General features: G+C 39.8%; 2 protein-coding genes across 10 annotated transcripts in view; one reads left to right on the plus strand and one right to left on the minus strand.

Annotated features, from left to right (window-relative positions):
• Positions 1–6,997: 6,997 nt before the first annotated feature.
• Positions 6,998–14,649, plus strand: LOC135101437 (oplophorus-luciferin 2-monooxygenase non-catalytic subunit-like). Its single transcript, XM_064005388.1, has 3 exons — positions 6,998–7,869; positions 10,275–10,397; positions 14,397–14,649. The coding sequence occupies exons 1-3, from the start codon at positions 7,089–7,091 to the stop codon at positions 14,543–14,545; spliced, it is 1,053 nt and encodes a 350-aa protein (XP_063861458.1). The 5' UTR covers positions 6,998–7,088; the 3' UTR covers positions 14,546–14,649.
• The window catches only part of LOC135101435 (acid sphingomyelinase-like phosphodiesterase 3b), a 62,023-nt gene continuing 48,676 nt past the window's right edge, over positions 10,134–23,480 (minus strand). For 7 of the 9 annotated variants that reach the window (XM_064005382.1, XM_064005386.1, XM_064005387.1 and 4 more), the window contains exons 7-12: positions 22,828–23,015; positions 22,068–22,172; positions 21,721–21,788; positions 21,343–21,502; positions 21,010–21,159; positions 19,490–20,590 (exon numbers count right to left, since the gene is read on the minus strand). In XM_064005382.1, coding sequence (XP_063861452.1) covers positions 20,378–20,590; positions 21,010–21,159; positions 21,343–21,502; positions 21,721–21,788; positions 22,068–22,172; positions 22,828–23,015 — 884 coding nt within the window. In that variant the 3' untranslated portion in view covers positions 19,490–20,377. Of the gene's footprint in view, positions 10,531–19,489; positions 20,591–21,009; positions 21,160–21,342; positions 21,503–21,720; positions 21,789–22,067; positions 22,173–22,827; positions 23,016–23,480 lie in introns of those variants that run through there. The other 2 variants (XR_010269271.1, XR_010269272.1) reach the window with 2 other exon arrangements.

The following is a 23,480-nucleotide window of genomic DNA, read 5'->3' on the forward strand; positions in this document are numbered from 1 at the left end:
CGTTACTCCTTTATTGTATCACGGACTTAAAAAAGAAAGAAAAAAAAAGACTTCGTTTCCTTAAATCATGTTCTCTCTCTCTCTCTCTCTCTCTCTCTCTCTCTCTCTCTCTCTCTCTCTCTCTCTCTCTCTCTCTCTCTCTCTCTCTCTCTCAAAATTACTCTGACAACTGGTGATCAGCAATGGCGGCGTGAAGTCTTCATGCTAACTCTATTTCCTGAGTTCCCTTTATTATATACTTTGTGTTGTTATTCTGGAGAAGATTGATTGTTTTGTCACCTTGTTTTTACTCTGCTTTTTTTTTTTTTTTTTTTTACTGAAATACAAGTTCCATTACAGTGATGATACTTTTGACATGTTCACTAGATTGTGTGTGTGTGTGTGTGTGTGTGTGTGTGTGTGTGTGTGTGTGTGTGTGTGTGTGTGTGTGATATGAGAAAGTTATTTTCACAAAGTTCAGCATCTCCACGAACTTTCTCTATGTATTAAGATTCTGTGAAGTCAACGCTTTGCTTTGTGAACTGCACTATACGTGACAGCAAGGGAGATGCTTCTGAACCTTGTGCAAGTAGCGGAACGTGAAAAAAAAAAGTTCAAAATAGTATGACAACCACAACGCATCGCCAGCGCCACATCACCATCACAGCCCACCACCATAGCATCAAAACGCCCACGACAAAACCACTACAACCACCTCTCTTGTATCGCTGTATGTATTGAAATTTACGAGCTATTCCCGTGCCATCTTCGCATGAACACCAGCATTACCACGATGACCACAACCAGTCCCAATATTGTACCGGCGAAGCGAGATGTTCACTGCTGGATGACGATTATCCTCATCATAATCAAGATGACGATAATGCTGCGGCTGCTAACGATGATGATGATGATGATGATGATGATGATGATGAAAATAATAATAATAGTAATAATAATAATAATAATAATAATAATAATAATAATAATAATAATAAAAATAATAATAATAATGACTGATGATAATGATGATGATGATGGTGAAAATAATAATAATAATAATAATAATAATAATAATAATAATAATAATAATAATAATGACAGTGATGATAATGATGACAACAACAACAATAATAGTATAATAATAATAATAATAACAATAATAATAATAATAATAATAATAATAGTAATAATAATAATAATAATAATAATAATAATAATAATAATAATAATAATAATAAAAACTGCAATAACAAACATTAACAACAATAACAACAGTAATAATAATAATAATAACAAGAAGAATAACAACACTAATAATAATAAATGGCAGCAATGGTAGTAATAACAATAAAAATATAATAGTGATGATGATGAAAGCGATATTGTAATAGTTACTGCATACAGTCGTTCAAGCCCTCCCCCTTCTCTCTCTCTCTCTCTCTCACACACACACACACACACACACACACACACACATCTTGATTACTGCTTAGGTTTGAAGAAGAGAAGACACGTAGCACATGCAGTTAGTAACAATGATAACAATAATAATAATAATAATAATAATAATAATAATAATAATAATAATAATAATAATAATAATAATAAAATGGATACATCCTGTTTGTGTATGAACACGAGCGTGACAAGCGCCGCACACAACACCCACAGAAAGATCATAAACCACACTTCAATTAAGATCACGACGATACTGCCCTCTGGAAGTCTCATTATGCATGCATTACGGATAACGACCTTTAGGGAGGGTGGCCGTCATTTTACCCCAGAAAATAGCTCCTGTCAGGGAAGCGGTTCATGATTTGCGATTTAAGGAGTCTTGTACACGATTCATTAACCAGGTTATATGGTGTCACCGCCAGGGGCACTGCTGGTCAGGCTGTCGTAACCTATTATTGCTTGCTGCTCTCAAGGTCACACTCCCTAAAATCAAGTATCCACCAATGAACTTTTTTTTTATCTTACCATTGTTATCAATCCTATTTTTTTTTTTCCTATCATTATACTGGACGTTGGGGAAAAGGTACTGACATAAGCGCACTTGACCGGGTTACTACAGCTCCCCCACGTGTACCGTCGTGTGTCACTCTGTACTAGGTATTAATTGTCATACATCAAACACCTTAGTATATCAAACACCAGCATTTAATGTCACTTTTTACTGAAGAGTTCACGTACAGCAAATCCGATGCTTCTAAAACTTGCAAGATACATTATGTCACAGTGTTAATTTTACATTCCCACCAAGTGGTATTACTCTTTGCATTTCTTAGCGCAAGACTATGTTTTAAATAAGCTTTCTCACTCATGGAATATATATATATATATATATATATATATATATATATATATATATATATATATATATATATATATATATATATATATATATATATATATATTCACCAATAAAAAGAGAAGGTAATGAAAAGTGATGGTGTGCATCAATGACCTCTAACAGACACAGACCATGTTTTAAATAAGCTTTCTCACTCATGGAATATATATATATATATATATATATATATATATATATATATATATATATATATATATATATATATATATATATATATATATATATATATATATATATATATATATATATATTCACCAATAAAAAGAGAAGGTAATGAAAAGTGATGGTGTGCATCAATGACCTCTAACAGACAGACAGGTGTATCAGACTGGCTCATCCATGGTTCCCAGGCGCCTCCACACTCCTGTCATTAATGCCATTCAAGAGTTCGCCTCCATAATGGCATGCAGATAGAGTACTCAGTGGTGGTCGCTGCGCAGAGTTAATCACGCATTATGATAATTTCCCCTCGTCTCTATTATTAATTCAGCTTTATCTCAGGTGTGGTTGAGCCACGCAGCCGCTCCTTCCATCTTGGTGGCGGCGGCAGTGGTGACTTTTCCCCCGCCAAGATAATGCCGTGAATGGGAGAGTCAACTGAAATAGCAAGGGACGGTGGCTATCACTGTGAAATGGTCTACAGAATAAAGAAAAGAAATCAGACCCGCAAGACATCACTTCCCGTGGCAGCATACATTGGCTATCGCTTCTGTGACAGACAATGCAGCCCCAAAAACTTTAATTTCTCATTTTATCCATTTCTCTGGCTTTATTGTTCCACAGCAGCATTTCCAGCGTCCACTACTTTTGTTTTCGTCTTGCACCTTCAACCACTTCCAAAACGGAGCATTAGGTCACTTAAAAAGTAATTGCACATTACATTATAATAGCTAAGTGCAAGAGCCAAGTTTATTTGCATTCCGAGACCGAGAAGTCTTGGGCTAAAGCAGTTTGTGCATGGACTTTCTTGAGCGTTGCCTTTGTCTGAATGTGATGACGGCAGCAGACGTTTCTTTTTTCTTTTGCATCAATGAAAGGTCATAAATCGCCTGGCAGGTCAGTCATGCGTCAGAAAGGACGGTGTGTCGTGGTGACCATCGGTAGTTTGTCTGAGATAATTTATTTGCAGATGTCTTTTTTGCAAAATCAAAGAGGCTCCCGAGTTCTTATCTTTTTATTTATTTCTATTTAGCTTTTTATCTGATGTTCTCGATTAAAGGGAGCCTCGCCTGCCATCTGCTCATCCCCACAGTCTGCTTGATACCCGCTCCATCCATGGGACTCTTGCCATCCTGAGATATGGAAAGCTTGATAAGAGCCATGGAGGAAAAAAAAATAAATAAATAAATAAATATAAATAAATAAATAAATAAATAAATAAATAAATAAATAAATAAATAAATAAATAAATAAATATATATATATATATATATATATATATATATATATATATATATATATATATATATATATATATATATATATATATATATATATATATATATATATATATATATATATATATATATATATATATATATATATCAGGAGTTCAGGAACTACTGCCCACCCGGACCCGGATCTCCCGGACCTATTGAAGACTGTCTAGTTACAGCTAGGTCTAGGTGTGACGGCATGATGCTTAGTGAGACTTATCAACGATGAATTCAACGTCTTATTTCCTTCACTATGGTCGGTATTGGCTTACCTATACATACAGGGTGCCCTAATTATGACATGGAAGACAAGGTGAATATTTAAGAATTCCTAAGCAGTTCTTTTTAATGAAAGAAGCAAAAAAATAATCAACCATTAAGGAGTTATTAGATCGACACTTATTTTTCTTCATCCCATAGTTATATGAAATACTCTAGATGGCCTTAGTCTCCCCTTATTCTCACTTCATCGCCGACGACTGGCATGGGAAAGTCAGCTGATTCCTTACCATCCACCACTGGGAGCTGAGGGTGCGTCCACTTTCCATCGCAGCGGAGGGAGGAGGACGAGAATGGATCTAATAACTCCTTAATAGTTGATGACAGGGATTTTTTTTCCATAAAGAAAAAAAAAATGCAAAGAAACGCCAAAAAAATCACCTGAATTTTTTGCGTATTATACTCGTTACTGAGACACCCTGTATATAGTCATGAGACACACTCCCGACCACTTACACAGTCCAAGAAAAGGCTGGGAACACTGAAAGGTTCCACAGATGTTCAAGCTGCAGCCAAACAAATGATAGCGACGGGGGCCGCGCACTCTTCTTCGCAGCCTTGGATACACAGATACGAGGAGGCGGCAGTATGAAGCAACGGAGGAGCAGAGTCCGGCTTTGTGTGTGTGTGTGTGTGTGTGTGTGTGTGTGTGTGTGTGTGTGTGTGTGTGTGTGTGTGATAACAAGAAGCCCCAAACGTGTAAGCAAAAATGTGTCTCATTTTTTATGATGATTTACATATGAACCTATTAAACATACTTTTTCTTAGGCTAGAAATGAACACTGTAAAAATGACAATTGATCTCTCTCTCTCTCTCTCTCTCTCTCTCTCTCTCTCTCTCTCTCTCTCTCTCTCTCTCTCTCTCTCTCTCTCTCTCTCTCGAGAGAGAGAGAGAGAGAGAGAAGTTGGATAGATATATAGATAGACAGATAGATAGATAGATAGATATAATTAGATACAGACATAGACACTGACAGTGGTGTGCCGCAATGGGTAAGTGATGGCAAAATGAGGCTCTGTACAGTATTATCTGTATTCTGTCATATATTTTTCACAGTGGTACAAGAAGACAGATTTGTATGTATAATAAAATAAAATATTTTATTTGTTTCAATTGCTTCACAGTCTTGCCTGGAAGAAACTGGCTGCATGTGTCCAAGTAATAATTTTTCTGACCCTAAGAAACCCCAAAAACACATACAGTATGGCATGGGATTATGTTGGGAGTTCCTTCTTCCCAAGTGCCAAGTAACTCCTATTTAATAGGTTGCAATTGGACTTGTGTTTCATTGTCAAAATGTGCTTTCTTAAAATTATATATTAGGCGACCGAATTTCTACTGCACGTCACAAATTCTCAAACCTGGCATTGATACAACACGATATGCAAGACAAATCTTCACTTGTATTCAAAATACCAGTCATATTTACTACAGCATACGCAGCATTACGCCCTGCCGTTCTGAAGCGAACGCCGTGGAGAATAAAGCAGCCTTATACGGCAACATGTGATCAAAGTGTATAAAAGCCTGCACAAACATTCATGCAAGGCGCCGCGCCGTTAGTGGTGCACGGTGCGAAGCAGGTGTATTCATATATGAAATGGGCTTTACAGTACGGGGACAGTGCCTATCTACATGCAGAAAAGCCACACATGAAAAACAATGTCGAATTTTTCGCAAAGTAACAAATAATGATTAATAGCAGATATCATCTACGCGCAGGTGAAAATTCTCAAGGAGTGCAGGTGCTCATCACGTCTGCGAGGCGCCATACTCTGATGTAAGACGCTAGGGCAGATAACCAGGATCCGTGAGAACTGCGCTCCTGGCGGCGGCAACCAGGGCTGCCGCAAAACGTGACGTGGCTGCCGTTACCTTTGAAAAGACTATAATATTTCCAAGAACAAAATCACCTGAACTACCAAGTTATGGACGGGAAGGATTTCTCAGAACTGGGAGGCAGAATGAAGGTCGCGTAATGACAGACGCTGCAGACAACGCCAGTACTTGTAAACCAACTTCCTATTCGCTCCTCTTGTGTGTCTTTGTTTCTTGAGGAAGAATGTCAAGAGAGAGTCCATTTTCTGCTTTGTGAAAAAAAAAAAAACAATAATGACAACAACGTCAATAATGTTATCATAAACAATGATGATAGTAATAATAATGCTAATAATGTTTCTTCTTTTTATTATCATTATCATCACCACAACCACCATCATCATTACCAACATCACCATCGCCATAATCACGGACCACGAAGACACAGGACACACGTGAGTATTCCCTCCACATCGCAAAAGGTTGCGAAGAGACGAGAGATGGGAAATTTGCTCTGAAATAGTTATTTACGCACAACACAAGAATGAAGCAATGGAACATGAATTTTGTTAAATTTTACATAATTTTATCAACTATGCCACCGTGCTTTTAGGAGCCAAGCAAACAGAAAAGTAATAATTATGGTAATAGGAATGATGATGATGATGATGATGATAGTAATGAAAATAATAATAATAATAATAATAATAATAATAATGGCTAATAAAATTGCTATTATCACTATTATCATCATTATCATTATCATCATCATCATCATCATCATCATCATCACCATTATTACTGTTACAACAACAACAAATGCTGCTGCTGCTGCTGCTGCTGCTAATGAACGATGGGTTTCACCATAACTCATGAAATCTTCGTTGGCGGAAATAGATCCAGGAGCATTGCTGCTATAATCCCAGACACAACATTGATGATGTCTTCTGTTCTTCACACATGGCAGAAGGCACGACTGATCCACCCACAGCCTACGACTTGAGTCATGATTTTCTACGTTAGCGTAATTCTCTCTCTATTTAGAAAAAAGCGTCTTCTGTGACGACTACCCATATCGAGTGAGTATCAAGTGTGTGCTATATGTAGCGAAATGAGCCAGTTTAAAGCCGCCTGGCATCGAGGACAGGGCGGCGATAGGGAGCCAGTGGCAACAGTTTGATAAGTAACAGTGATCATGAATACCAAGTGTATCTACATGGCGATGATGGCTGTACTGGGGTTTATGCTGACCTCAGCTCAGCGCTGCCCATTCCACATGGACATCGCACCCTGTTTGTGTACTGAAATCGGACCGAGCCCTGAGTTGGATTTGGACTGCTCGCATGTGGTGGACATCGATCAGCTCACGAGAGTATTCCAAGCGGATTTTCCTTCCACGAATTACCGGAGACTGACCATGACTGGCACTCCTGACGAGCCTATTCCTTTAAGCTTCCTCCCTGACGGAGTGTTCGGTAGCATCACTTTTCAAGAAATTGTAATGCAACACACACAGATCTACCGTGTGGATGATTATGCCTTCCTCGGGTCAAAAGACACACTTACAATGCTAACATTAAGTCACAGTGTACTGACAAGCTTCCCAACCACGATCTTGCCGCTGCTGTCTGACTTACGGGAGCTGGACTTGTCATACAACCATCTCGTGTTCATCCCTGACCTGCGCTCGTCCTCCCTTCGCTCCCTTACGCTGGCCCACAACACCCAACTCTGCTTCAGTGATCAGGTCTTCACAAAACTCGATCAAATAGTCGATCTAAACATAGGACACTGTAACATGGAGACAATACCGACTGGGATGTTCCTAAATATGATGAACTTGTCGACTGTTTATCTGGAATACAACAAGCTCACACACTTGGATGCCGCAACTCTCCACTTCACGAGCGAAGTTATAGAAGAAATTGTTCTTTCCGGGAATCAGATTTCTGCCGTTGAGCCAAATTTTTTCTCTGGTAAGACTTTTTTTTTTTACATGAGGAATCCTATGTCGTTATGATGCAACCACTGGCTTTATTTCACCCTTTTCCTACATTCAATAAAATAGTACGTATACGAATAAATACAATGCAAATCACAATGATAGAGAGAAATTATATATATATATATATATATATATATATATATATATATATATATATATATATATATATATATATATATATATATATATAGTCTTCCCCAACTTTCCTACCGTGACGGGAGAGAGCGCGGAGGTCAGAATGGACCCCGCAATAGGGAAAAAAAAAAAATCCAAGTGAAATTATCCACGGAACCTTCCTGTCACACTTGAGTGATAGCTATCAGTTGCTGGGGCCAGAGAGAAGTAACTCCCTCGCCAGAGCAGCGCAGGAAGAGCCAGCCAATGACGGCTCGTGCTGCGAGTCACTTGTCACGCCGGAGCACCTCCTCACTACCACACCCACATACTTCACACTCTTCTTCCCTCCAGCCTGCTTGCTACCCTTAAATGACAGGCTGCTGTCTTAATTTTACTTTTACACAACACGTAAGCTTTTCATTATTATGGCGGACAACAGCGTACCCCTTGAGGAGCCAGGAGTCTTCAGAGGAAGAAAAATATCGCTAAAAGGCGAAGAAGCATTGGGGAAGCCTTCGTGGGCTTCGGAAGCATCGGATGATTTTATTATTTCTTTATATTCTATTATCCTTTATACCGGTATATATTCATAAAGTTTATTTGTTCCTTTGTTTTAGTTCTTTTCCAGTTTCATTTTTTTAAGCTTATATCATTCTCTTCATTTGTGTTCATCTTAGGAAGTACTTGTATGTCGCTTACGTTTTTGCTTCATAAAATTGATAAGTTCACTAAAGGAAGACTTTTAATGGTTGTGATTCCCCTATTAGTACAGAGAAAACAAAACAACTTGATGTGTGCGCGCTAGATACAATTTGGGTGCTAGACACAATTTTAATGTAGCTGTGTGATATCCTTAACAAAATCGTATCGAAAAAAAATAGTCACCTATTTTTTTGATAATGTAATTTAATTGCAACTTCACAGCGTAATTCAACTAAATAGTTGCAAAGGGTATAAATTACTGAATATTTTGATATCAATCATTACTTTCTATCTCAGTCCATTCAAGAGATATCGCATTTTGAAACTAGCAAAACTCTTGACAGCGTTTCTTTCCGTTTTTTATTTTTGGCGCTTACGTCACTCTAGCTCTAGGCGCCTTAAATAAATAAATAAATAAATAAATAAATAAATAAATAAATAAATATATATATATATATATATATATATATATATATATATATATATATATATATATATATATATATATATATATATATATATATATATATATATATATACAAAGTTGGAAACATTCTATGGTGAAGTGTTTTTAACTCCATTTTTTAAATAATAAACGCGCATCAATGGCAAGCGGTTGGACACAGGCCGTCCCTTACCGTTCAGCTGAGTGATGTTGCTAGAGTTCCTTATGTTTTAGTTATCATTTTCTACAAAAATACACTGGGTTCTTCAATTCACTTATATCTTTATTTATCAAAACCTTGATGTGCAATCCTAATGATGGCAACTCCCACCATTAGTGTCCCCTCCTCCTAACTTGTAACTTCTACACTATGGCATTAAAAACATTGGGCCACAGAATATTTCTGACATAGAATGACTTGATCTTTCATTGCTGAGGATATGTGACTTTACTCGTGGGACTCACTCTCTTTCTCTTTCTCTCTCTCTCTCTCTCTCTCTCTCTCTCTCTCTCTATTATACAGTACACACACACACACACACACACACACACACACACACACACACACACACACACAAACACACACACACACACACACACACACACACACACACAATCAATAATTTTGAGTGCATCAGCTTACATCACCTTCATCCACACTAAAACTAATAATCTTCATTCGTTTTTACAAATAAGTGTCACTTGCATTCATTCGGATTAAAACAACTAAAATGTGCCTAACAACCGTAATTCGTAATTACCTATGTAAGGCACACGACACCCGTCTCTCCCTCTAGACATACAGTTGACCCAGGAAGTGAAGTCGTAAAGTCAAGTGAATTTCATATCGGCAAATCAAGTATAAATTAATACGTGGACCACATTATTAAAGTGGATTGAATATAATAAAAGCATCACAAAGTCAAGAAGAACTGGGGATGTGGTAGTGGAGGTAGCTGCAAAATACAGCATTTTTATTTATTTATTTATTTATTTATTTTTTTATCAGAATCATTTTGTAGAATATGACACCGCTTTCTTGGGCAACTGTACCGCCCTGCAACTCACTGTGGGCTTGCTCTTCTCACCCTTCAATAACACTACTGCTTCAGGGACAGGCAAGCAGACGTACCTGGAGCTGCTCAACAACCAGATCACGACCCTGGCAGAAGAGGCGTGGCGGCCAGTGTTCCAGGCCATTAGTGACCCCGGTGACGGCCTGGTCATGTTGGACGGTAAGTCACTCCGCCACGCATTCACTCTCCCTCACTGCTCACATATCCCTGAGGCCTCCATCCGCTCCCCTTTCTCATTAGCATCACCAGTACAGCTTCATCCATCGTCCTTCTCATAGCGTATTGCTGATAACTGCGATGAACCGTCGACATTTTGCATTAAAAGTAAATAGCAATAATAATGATAATAATAATAATAATAATAATAATAATAATAATAATAATAATAATAATAATGATAATGATAAAATAAATAATAATACTAATACTACTACTACTACTACTACTACTACTACTAATAATAATAATAATAACAATAATAATAATAATAATAAAATGAAATAAATAATAATAAAAAAATAAAAAAGATAAATAAATAAATTAATAAGAGTAAATACATGAAAAATAAAAATGCTTCTACTTTTAATCTGGTGATATATTGTGTTCATGGTGTACACTGGTGGCATTGATCAAGTCAGACGAAAAAGCCGAAAGTGTGTAATGAAAAAAAAATAGTAATGTACAGTACATTGGATGTGCTGCTCCATTATGCTATAAGAACCCCTTTCTCTTTCCTTACCAATGACCTGATATTTATTTCGTAAGATCTACTGGTCTATATATTTCCTTACACACACACACACACACACACACACACACACTTCAAGGATATGCAGAAAATTCTCTCTGGCAGCCACTCCTTCAGTAGCGAGATAGTATATGAGAATCTTCCCTATAACCACTTCACCCGCCTCAAATTGTGGCCAGCATTCCCTTCAAAGATCCCCTCCTCCAGCAATCATCGCCAACACGGTTGTTCCCACCACAATCAGCTCTAACGCAATCACCATTATCATTACTGCCAACGAAGTGGTCGGAGGTGTGCTTGTTCGTTGCTTGCACACTCATGCCAGAGTGGTGTTTTTTTTTTTTTCTTTTTCGGTCTGTTCTTTTTATTCCTATTCTGCATTGTCGACAATACTTAAAGAAATATTCTCACGTTTTGATGCCTGAGAATACGATGCAAGTCACCGGGTTCTATCTTTCTCCAATGTTCTTCAGAAACAAACTTGCACGTATCCCGTAAGAAATAGGAGGAGGCAATGTTACCAACATGCCTTAATGTGGCTCAGAAGGCATGATGTCAGGGAAGTGACTTGTAATAACGACAAGTATTCTCTATGAATCCGGCAATGTTATACCATTATTCAAGAAGTTTCACATTTCATATAATATATAACGTTGAAATAAATAAATAAACGAATATGTATATATATATATATATATATATATATATATATATATATATATATATATATATATATATATATATATATATATATATATATATATATATATATATATGAGAACCAATCTCTCTCTCTCTCTCTCTCTCTCTCTCTCTCTCTCTCTCTCTCTCTCTCTCTCTCTCTCTCTCTCTCTCTCAATCTAAATCTAACTTTGTCAAGCTTGAATTTACTATTTCTTGTCCTATCTTTATTAATGACTGGGGCTTTTGGTTGTCATCCTTGTCCCTTATGTTACTTGAACACCTCTGTCGGATGATCTCAAAAGGCACTCATTCAAGCTAATACCATACGGATATAATGATTTTGGGGTTTCCTGATGTATTCTTTATATATATATATATATATATATATATATATATATATATATATATATATATATATATATATATATATATATATATATATATATATATATATATATATATATATACATATATATATATATATATATATATATATATATATATATATATATATATATATATATATATATATATATATATATATATATATATATATATATATATATATATATATATATATATATATATATATATATATATATATATATATATATATATATATATACTCGTATATATATATATATATATATATATATATATATATATATATATATACGAGGTGTGTCATTAAAGTTCCAGGACTGGTGTCCTAAAAGATGAATTTCAAACCCAAGCCACAAACCACCATATTTCCCCTTCAAAGTAATCCTTCTGGAGTATACAACTGCGCTCCCAACCCTCTACAGTCACTAATCTTTTTCTTACGTGCTTTTAAAATCATGTCCTCTGTTGCAGGTCGTTTAACAATGAGCGCTGAACAGCGAACAAACTTGAAGTTTTTGGTGCAGTTGGGGAAAACGCCGTCAGAAGCACTGGGTATGCTGCAAAAAGTGTACGGGGATGAGACAATGTCACGCTCACGTGTTTTTGAGTGGTGCAAGAGGTTCAAAGAGGGCCGGGAGGACGTGGAAGATGACCCCAGGAGTGGAAGACCCTCAACGAGCAGGAATGAGGCCAATGTTGAGCGTGTCAAGCAGATGGTGCGTGACGATCGTCGGTTGACTGTTCGAAAGATCGCAGATGAGCTTGGCATGAACCACAACAGCGTGTGGAAGATTATCACTGAAGATCTGGGCATGCGGAAAGTCTGTGCGAAGATGGTGCCGAGACTCCTGAACGATGACCAGAAGGGACGACGCATGCAGGTGTGTCAGGACATCCTCGAGCGTCTGGAAACTGAACCAGACTTGCTCAGGAGAGTCATCACCGGCGATGAGTCCTGGGTATTTGAGTACGACCCGGAGACCAAACGCCAGAGCCTTCAATGGAAGAGTCCGGCGTCGCCACGGCCGAAGAAAGCAAGGCAGTCCAGGTCCAGCTTCAAGGTCATGTTGATCGCTTTCTTCGATGTGAGGGGCATCGTCCACTGCGAGTTCTTGCCACAGGGCCAGACAGTCAACCAACATGTGTACAAAGAAGTACTGCGGCGTCTGCTTCGTGCAGTGCGCGAGAAGAGGCGGGAGTTGTGGCAGGGCAACTCGTGGCTGCTTCACCACGACAATGCGCCTGCTCACAATGCCCTGAGCATCAGAGAGTTCTTGGCCAAGAAGAACATCGCCGTGCTGGAGCAACCGCCCTACTCACCTGACCTCGCTCCGTGCGACTTCTTCCTCTTCCCCAAGCTCAAGGAGGTCATGAAGGGGACCCGTTTTGATGATGCGGACGACATCAAAAAGGCCGTGACGACGGAGCTGAGGAGCATCCCGCAAGAATCCTTCCAGCAGTGCATGCAAGCCTGGCAGAGAAGGATGGACAAGTGCATGCGGTGCCAGGGGGATTACTTCGAAGGAGATAACCTATAGTTTGTAGCCTGGATGTGAAATAAAACTTGTGTGGCACCAGTCCTGGAACTTTAATGACACACCTCGTATATATATATATATATATATATATATATATATATATATATATATACTCGTATATATATATATATATATATATATATATATATATATATATATATATATATATATATATATATATATATATATATATATATATATATATATATATATATGACATCATATTAGTCTACACTAACTTTTGCTATCTCCTCTCACAAATAACACGGATTTACTTGCCATTATTTGTCACTGCCAACAAAACTACGCGACCTAGAAACGATCATTATTCAACTTCATTTCCGCATTATCTTGTTTATCTCCACTTTGTTATCACCAGCCTCTGCTTTCATTCTTATGATCTCAGTCTTAGACAGTGTGCAGCGCTGCATCTCTGTCACACACACACACACACACACACTCAGCGTGAATTCGAGCTGCACACGCTAATCTATAAATGGGCAGGTGTCTGATGGACGAGAGAGTTCCCAATACGTAGTTCCTTCTGTTTCCCAATGAATTCTGATACTTGTCTCCTAAAAGTCTCTTGAAAAAAATAAATAAATAAAAAGAAAACAAATGATGAAAAAAGTGATCACTGTGTGTGTGTGTGTGTGTGTGTGTGTGTGTGTGTGTGTGTGTGTGTGTGTGAATATACGAGTATTCAGTCTTACATGTTTCTCATCCAAATTTGATTTACAGTATCCAGCATTGCAAGGCTCCTCAGGGTCTTTTTCCAGTCCCAAATCTTCTATTCCCTCTCAGGCAACCCGTTGGACTGTGGGTGTAGCCTGGCCTGGCTGGTGACCTCGTCGTCCTTTCTGAGCCACCTGGCCCGCGGCGCCACGTGTGCTAATGGCACGGCTATCCACGACCTCGATCCATCTGCCTTCGATCACAACTGCAGCCGCTGACTTAATGTGCTTCCCGGACGGAGCGTCAGGTGATTTTTTTTTCTTTTTTTTACAAACTGACATGTACATACGATATTAAAATAATAAACAGGGAAAGATGAACGTCATGGAGCACGTATCAACGATGCATTTTTTTCTTTCCTTGATGCTTAGATTCTGAATGAGTTGTTTCTCAATCATCCTAGGATACACAGCTGCTGAATCCATGAAATTACCTACTACCTCTCTTATACGTTACCTTAAGGGTTTATTGCGTGACATACATTAGAAATGAATGACCTACAAACAAGTTGATACTATCAATTTCCTTGTTTGAGAGTGTCTCGCAACACAAGGAGGCAGTCACAACCTGCCCTCTAAAGGCAGCTCTCTTCCTTCACACAAAACTACAACCACCTAATTTCACACACACACACCATTCACTTAAAATTCAAAATCAATACAGCGACTCCTACACCAGCCTCGGACTTCCCATCTGGGGAGGGGACCACAAATGTCCCCAAGTCGGACTGCTTTTCTGGCATCGACCCTAAGTGTTTTGACACTCCCCTCAACTTTTCATTAACTTCTGCAACATTCGCGGTCTAAGATCTAATTTTCAATCTGGAGAACACCACCTCTCCTCTACTAAACCTCATCTTCTTTTCCTCACTGAAACACAGGTGTCTGAGGCAACTGACAGTAGCCCCTTTTCTGTTCCCTCCTACTTTCTCTATCCTGGATGTTGCGTCTATGTGCGCAACGACTTAACCTGCTCTCGTGCCCACGCTCTTAAATCTTCCGAGTTTTCCACTATCTGGCTACGACTGCAGAGTCATTCTCAAACTAAATTTATCTGTGCTGTATACCTCTGACTTAACTCCTCTGACTATAAGAAATTCTTTGATTACTTAACTTCCAAAGTGGAGCACATTTTGACTCTCTTCCCTTTTGCAGAGATCTCCATTCTTGGAGACTTCAGTGTTCACCACCAGCTTTGACTTTCCTCTCCCTTCACTGACCATCCTGGTGAACTAGCCTTTAATTTTGCTATCCTCCACGACCTAGAGCAACGGGTGCAACACCCTTCTCGTATTCCTGACCGTCTTGGAGATACATCCAACATTCTTGACCTTTTCCTAACATCTAGTCGTTCTGCTTATTCTGTTATTCTCTCTTCTCCGTTGGGCTCCTCCGATCACAATCTCATATATGTATCTTTTCCTATCGCTCCAATCCCTCCAAAGGATGCACGAAAGCGGAGGCACCTCTGGTGTTTTACCTCTGCTAGTTGTGGGGACCTGAGGAGGTATTTTGCTGATTTTCCTTGGAATGACTACTGCTTCCGTGTCAGAGACCCGTCTTTGTGTGCTGAGCGCATAACAGAGGTGATAGTGTCTTGCATGGAGGCGTACAGTCCTCACTCTTTTTCTCGAACTAAACCTTCTAAACCTTGGTTTAACACAGTCTGTTCTCGTGCTGTACATGATAGAGAGGTGGCCCACAAAGAATGCTTAAGCCTTCCATCACCTTTACCTCATGCGCTTCATATTTCTGATCGGAATCATGCCAAGTCTGTTCTCCAACTAGCCAAAAATTCCTTCATTAATAGAAAGTGTCAAAATCTTTCAAGATCTAACTCCCCTCGTGACTTCTAGCATCTAGCAAAAACACCTCCAATAACTTTCCTTCTTCTTTCCCTCCTTTATTTCAACCTGATGGCACCACTGCCATCTCATCTATTTTCAAAGCAGAACTCTTCGCCCAAACCTTTGCTAGAAACTCTACCTTGGATGATTCAGGACTTGTTTTTCCCTCTCCTCCACCCTCTGACTACTTCATGTTACCCATTACAATCCTTCGTAGTAATGTTTTCCATGCCCTCGCTGGCCTAAACCCTCGGAAGGCTTATGAACCTGATGGGGTCCCTCCTATTGTTCTCTGAAATTGTGCCTTCTTGCATGCACCTTACCTTGTCAAACTCTTTCAATTCTGTCTGTCAACATCTACCTTTCCTTCTTGCTGGAAGTTTGCCAACATTCAGCCTGTTTCTAAAAAGGGTGGCCGTTCTATTCCCTCAAACTACCATCCTATTGCTTTAATTTCCTGCCTATCTAAAGTTTTTGAATTTATCCTCAACAGAAAGATTCTCAAACATCTATCACTTCACAACCTTCTATCTGATCGCCAGTATGGGTTCCGTCAAGGTCGCTCTACTGGTGATCTGGCTTTCCTTACTGATTCTTTGTCTTTTAGGGATTTTGGTGAAACTTTTGGTGTTGCCTTAGAATAATCAAAAGCTTTTAACAGAGTCTGGCACAAAGCTTTGATTTCCAAACTACCCTCCTTCTCTCTTTAACTTCATCTGAATTTTCCTTTCTGACCGTTCTATTACTGCTGTGGTAGACGGTCACTGTCCTTGCAAATCTATTAACAGCGGGGTTCCTCAGGGTTCTGTCCTATCACCCACTCTTTTCCTATTATTCATGAATGATTTTTTTAAACCAAACTTCTTGTCCTTTCCACTCTTACGCTGATGATACCACCCTGCACTTTTCCACGTCTTTTCGTAGACGTCCAACCCTTCAGGAAGTTAACAGTTTGCGCAGGGAGGCCACAGAACGCCTGATTTCTAATCTCTCTAAAATTTCTGATTTGGGCAGAGTAAACTTAGCATCGTTCAATGCCTCAAAAACTGAATTACTCCATCTATCAATTCGACACAACCTTCCAGACAACGATCCCCTCTTCTACACTGAACATCCTCGGTCTGTCCTTTACTTATAATGTAAGCTAGAAACTTCACATCTCATCTTTAGCTAAAACAGCTTCTATGAAGTTAGGTGTCCTGAGTCGTCTCCACCAATTTTTTTTTTTTCATCTCCCCCTCCTCCCTCCAGCTGCTAAGTCTGTACAGGGACCTTATCCATCTATGTATGCAGTATGCTTTACATGTCTGGTGGGGTTCCACTACGCTATTTTAGAGAGGATGGAATCAAAAGCTTTTCGTTTTATCAACTCCTCTCCCCTAACTGACTGTCTTCAGTCTCTTTTATCATTGCCGCAATGTTGCATCTCTTGCCATCTATGGCTATTTTAATGCCAACTGCTCTTCTGATCTTGCTAACTACATGCCTTCCCTCCTCCCGCGGCCTCGTTGCACAAGACTTTCTTCTTACTCTCCCACCTGTTCTGTCCACCTCTCTAATACAAGAGTTAACCAGTATCCTCAATCATTAATTCCTTTCTCTACTAAACTCTGGAACTCCTTACCTGTTTCTGTATTTCCAGCTTCCTATGACTTGAACTCCTTCAAGAGGGAGGTTTCAAGACAATTATCCTTCAATTTTCGATGATTCTCCTGACATCTCTTTTGGGACTGGCACATAAATGAAATTTTTTTTCGTCTTTCTTTGTTTCCCTTGGCATATAAATTAGTGACTTGCAATGCTGGCTATTTCATTTCTCCGACCATACTAAGGAGGTTATACGCTCGATTAACTGTGAGAATATAATCAGTCATCATGCCATTGAAGTTGAATGAACATACTAACACATACATAGAAGCCGAAATATACAAGTTAAATGTTTGTAAACATAACATAATACACACACACACACACACACACACACACACACACACATACACACACACATACACTGTGCACACTTGTGCTCCAGAATTAATTAATGAAGACGACAACCTCCGTCGCCCAAGTCACCTTCCGTACGCTGCACCTCCACACGAAGCACACCTTGTTAGGGGCACTGTTACCAACTAACAGATTCATCTTATATGTTCATCCGATTGCTAGGACGTACAGACAGTGTGGCAGGTCACTCCTATTTCCAATGCACACAAGTAACCTTGTGACGGCAGCATTCCGAGTCTGTCTCTCTTGATGAATGATCGGGACGTTGCAATATTCCTTGGTGTACAGGGCTTTAGATTTCCGTTGTTTCTTGACAGTAAAGTGCATAACGAACAAAATCAAATACAGTCGAATTACAACTGTGCATTTTATGAATTTCTGGACGGTGAAAGGAAAACAACATACATGTGTGACATTGCTGCTTGAAGATACACCACAAATCTCATTAGTTACCTTACACTGCGTTAGTTCTTCACCTTCTTGTGTCCACCCTTATCATCCTCTTCCTGAGCCAAGTCTGTTCCAACACCAAGCCTTTTCCCAAACTTTCTATTTAACCAAGCTGTATGGTTCATGAAAAGGATTAATCATTAATCACGGAAGGCGGTGAGGATGCTCTCAGCAAGCACAAACAGTATTTTTTCATGAGCATATCATTTCGAGAGAGAGAAAAAGTTTATGTACTTCATCAGCCACCTTCTCACTCACTGCTTTTCCATGATTTGTCTGTCTGAAATTTAAGGGCATCATCCTTTGACACTTACTGTAATGAATATCAAAAGGAGAAGAGATTTCGTTAGACGCAGAAAAATTTGGTGCGTGTACTTCCCCAAGTTTGCGGCTGGACACGGCCTTGGTGGTACGTGGCATGCTATTACTAAGGGCTGGATGTGTAAACGAGGAGTTAATGGCCATTAGAGACGCGGGACAAGGGACATCAAAAGGCTGTTAAGTCGTTCGTTGAGCCTAAGATATTGGAAGGTCCTGACAACCACTCCAGCGGTTTCTTAGCGGCAAGGCAGCGGCGAGTAGCGTGAGTGATGTGGCAGGGATGGTGAAGGGGTAAGGGAAGGGGCTGCCATGTGGGTTGGGGCTATGGCAAGGCGAAGGTGGAAGGGCGGCAGGTAGGCTGGCTAGGGAGGGATGGTGTGGGTTACGTGTTTTGCCTTGTGTGTTACGGCACCTTAACATCTCGAGCCATTGCACGTCGAAGGGTTTATTGATGGAGAGAGTAGTGGTGGTGGTGGTAGTGTTGGTGGTAGTAGTAGTAGTAGTAGTAGTAGTAGTAGTAGTAGTAGTAGTAGTAGTAGTAGTAGTGGTGGTGGTGGTGGTGGTGGTGGTGGTGGTGGTGGTGTTGACCAGTTGTGATGAAGAACGTTAGAAATCGAGATCGGATCTGTAATCAAAGGTGGAAATACCAGGTCACAGCTTTACCACTTCACCACAGATTCTTCAAAGACATGCACATGCGAATCAAAACATGATGCTACAAAGATCTTCATGCAAACAGAAACTGTGGCTTGATTGCATGGTTCTCTCCGTCCCGGGCACCTTTTGTAACTACTTTAACATGAAAATATGTCTTCGGTGGTGAGAGAGAGAGAGAGAGAGAGAGAGAGAGAGAGAGAGAGAGAGAGAGAGAGAGAGAGAGAGAGAGAGAGAGAGAGAGAGAGAGAGAGAGAGAGAATGAATGTGATTATTTACTTGCTTGGAAGGCAACTTCAACTGCAAATCGATGGATCACTATGTTGAAAAGTTTTCTGTTGATCTTACAGATGTCACATGATGGTAACACACCAGCGAGCCAAGGCTTATCAAGGACGAACACTAATTCCGTTAAAATAGCTTTAATTTTAATATGACGTAACAATAATGATAATAATAATAATAATAATTATAACGTATATATATATATATATATATATATATATATATATATATATATATATATATATATATATATATATATATATATATATATATATATATATATATATATATATATATATATATATATATATATATATATATATACACACACACACACACACACACACACACACACACACACACACACACACACACACATGTTCGTATGTGTATGTATATGGATATCAGTGACAAAATGCTAAAATGTACACTAATCTCACCATAAATATTGATCGCAGCGTCTCGAAACACGACATCACGGCCTGGGTGACTAGCGGGCCACCAGCACTAGGAGAAAGGGCACCACAGCGAGCGCAACCCGCCAGGAGGGCCTGACGCCGTTGTTGCAGTCATAAAAGCGAGAGTAGTTCATTTCGGTAATGGCACAGTAGTGCAGCAGACGACACTTCTCGGTGCACTTCTCAGGGTCCTCAAGTCCCACGGTGTTAGCTCGGTAGTAGAGATCGAACACAGTCCTGTTGGCCTGCATGGGTGAAGAGAGGAGCGTGTTAAACAAACTTGCATCCTTTAGCAGAAATCTGCTTATATGAAAATAAATTTTTACTCTACATTTTTCACATATTGTACTCATATTGCAAAATGCGGAAAAAAATATTTATGTATTGATAAACAAACAAAATGTCTCGGCCAACTTTCCTAGCTCATCCTACTTGACTCAAAATGTCAGTGTGTCTGCATGTCAGTCAGATGACATGTTGTATTCTGAGGTAAGTAAATCATAATCCACACGATGGTCTTGTTGGTGTTCGGGCCATGCTATGTGTTGATGTAAGGCATGCTCTGATGCATCTGAATATACAAGTTAATACAGTGCATGTGCAGTATTGCAATAGGAAGGTATTAATGTGAAATGCCCCCAATAAAGTGTGGGAATACAGGCACCTTCATGTTCTTTGCGACCTCGTACAAGGCGACAGGATTGAGTGACATCAAGTTGTACGTGGACGAGAAGTTGTACTCGAGCTGCCACTCAGCGCGGCCCTCCAGATTCGCTGCAGACAGATCGAGGTAATAGGTCGACACGTCCACCACCTGCGGCACATGTAAGGGAGTCCTGATGGCATGATTTTGACTGACTAAGGAGGTGTTCGTCAAAGTGGCGGTCAAGGCGCAGCTTTCGGGACTTCAAAGGGAAAGTGAAAGGACGTCTGAACTCTGATACACCATCAGGGAGTAAATCAGTGGTGTGTGAGCCCGCGGACTAGTGTCACTCACCTTGCCAGTTGTGGTATTGTAATAGACCAATCTGATGCCTGGATTGTTGGCGCCAGTCTCCTCGGAGAGAGTGGAGCGCCATGGTGTGACTCCTGGACTCAACAGCTGGTAGGATATGGGTATTCGTTGTTCTTGGTTCTTCTTTTCCTCAAAGAACAGTCTGGTAAAATACTTTACATTGTTCGACATAATACGTTATGCATTTATATGAGTGAAAAGTTTTACCGTGAAAAAAAAAAATAAATAAAATCACTTTCGTGGCAAGACGTAAACTGTGATATCATAACATCATACCAGGAATGTTACAAGTAATTATCTAATCTGAAATTCGCCCCATATATGTATTCATCTATTTGCTTAGTCCCTGAAGAAATTCACCTGAAAGAGTCCGTGTGGTGGTGGGCGAAAAACTGAGCCTCTATCACGTGGGCGTGTTGCTGCACCAGCTGCGGGGAATGGTAGGATTGTAAAGACAAAGCACAAGATGAACAGTTATAAATTAACGGAAATATATAATAATCCCTATTTCCATGTTCTGCTTTAACTGTCAAACAAGCAGCGCGGATGGCCTGCACATTTACGACATGAGTATGTTGTTCTCACTACGTAAATTGGACTGCCCTTACAGCATGGAAACAAAGTTAAAACTCCTTTCCCAAAGCTCATAAAACTTCGTGGCAGAGTATTGAGGTCACGTGTCTACGCAGACAAGGGCGCCACTCTACCTGAATGAAACGCTCGTTGTACCGTGGCTGGTACCAGTGGAAACCCTTCCTCTCCTGCTGGTACCGCTCGAAGGTTCCGGGGGGAATATGTCCCACCAAGTACACCTGAAACACCAAAGTCAATCATTACTATTAATCCCCAGACATTAACTACTTCCATGTTAATGCACTCTGTCACTCAAATCTGGACTGTATGAAGTAAACCTACAAACAGCTGTCAAAAGAAGCACTGTAACGAGCACAGGAAAAAAAAGGTAACAAAATAACTTTTCTTTATGAGTTCCTCTGTGCTAATGGTGTTTCCTATCTTGGGTCACACCACCAGTGAAATGCGGTATTCAGAGAAATCGGTGAGAAATGCACATGTATAGCCACGCTGGGCTGTGCCTGAGGTAACTTGGCCTCCTCCATGTGGTTAATGGTGCGTATGCCTCTCCGCGGGGTGGTAAAGTCGCCAGAGGGACAAGCGACATCTTATTGTTCATAAAAGACAGCTGATGACTCCCTACAGAACAACTTTACGCGATACACTCTTCGGTGGTTTTCACTTAGAACGTCAAACACATCCATCAATATTTTTGTAACTTTACAAAACAATTTAATATCACGGATTCTCCCTACCCTAAAAAAAAAAAAGTTTGTTCGGATACTCTTCATCCCTTATCAAATTTAATATGATAGACTTCTCACGCCGCCGATGCGTGTAATGGGCGGCCGCTGCTTACACACCACTCACGAGGGGCGATGAACCACCACTCACCTTGCGGCCTTTCTTCGCCAGCTCTGTCAGGAGTTTATTGGCCCAAGAGAACTGTTCATCGGGGTCCAGGCCGTCAGAGCTCGTGTTGGGTAGCAAGGCAGTCTCATTGTTACTCTTGTACCAGATGAGCGTATTGAGCGCCACCACCGTCACCTTGCTTCCTGCCACGTCCGCCACGTACCGGCCACCTGCACCGACGGGATTCCCTTATTAGTGTGACGCAACATGAAGCTTTACCAACACTGCTACCTTTAACTATGAACGATATTGGTCGTTGTCATGCATTATCAAGAAACTTTAAGGACAAGCATTTTAATAAGTTATAAACAAGACACATGGCCTCTCTCTCTCTCTCTCTCTCTCTCTCTCTCTCTCTCTCTCTCTGTAATTTGAATCTATACGGATGTTTTGATGTACACACACACACACACACACACACACACACACACACACACACACACACACACATGCACAATGTAAAAAAGGAAAACTACTTGTCGTAATAATGAAGAATAAAAGTCTGACGCCTCGTTTACTCTTGCATGTGTGCGCACGGACCGCGCGACCCCCTCCCCCTCACTCACAAGAAGGAAGAAGGTGACGCAGTATGCTGAGCGATACTGGTACACAGGACCAGTAAGGCATCCCTACCA

The sequence above is a fragment of the Scylla paramamosain genome, chromosome 6, assembly GCF_035594125.1.
Source record: "Scylla paramamosain isolate STU-SP2022 chromosome 6, ASM3559412v1, whole genome shotgun sequence".
Classification (NCBI taxonomy): Eukaryota; Metazoa; Arthropoda; class Malacostraca; order Decapoda; family Portunidae; genus Scylla; species Scylla paramamosain.

Bases quoted from the DNA above. Each gene is read 5' to 3' on its own strand.
- LOC135101437 (XM_064005388.1), top strand. From the start codon at position 7,089: ATGAATACCAAGTGTATCTACATGGCGATGATGGCTGTACTGGGGTTT. The intron at 7,870-10,274 runs GTAAGACTTTTT...CTACTGCTTCAG, and splicing joins TGAGCCAAATTTTTTCTCTG to GGACAGGCAAGCAGACGTAC. The intron at 10,398-14,396 runs GTAAGTCACTCC...ATTCCCTCTCAG, and splicing joins CGGCCTGGTCATGTTGGACG to GCAACCCGTTGGACTGTGGG.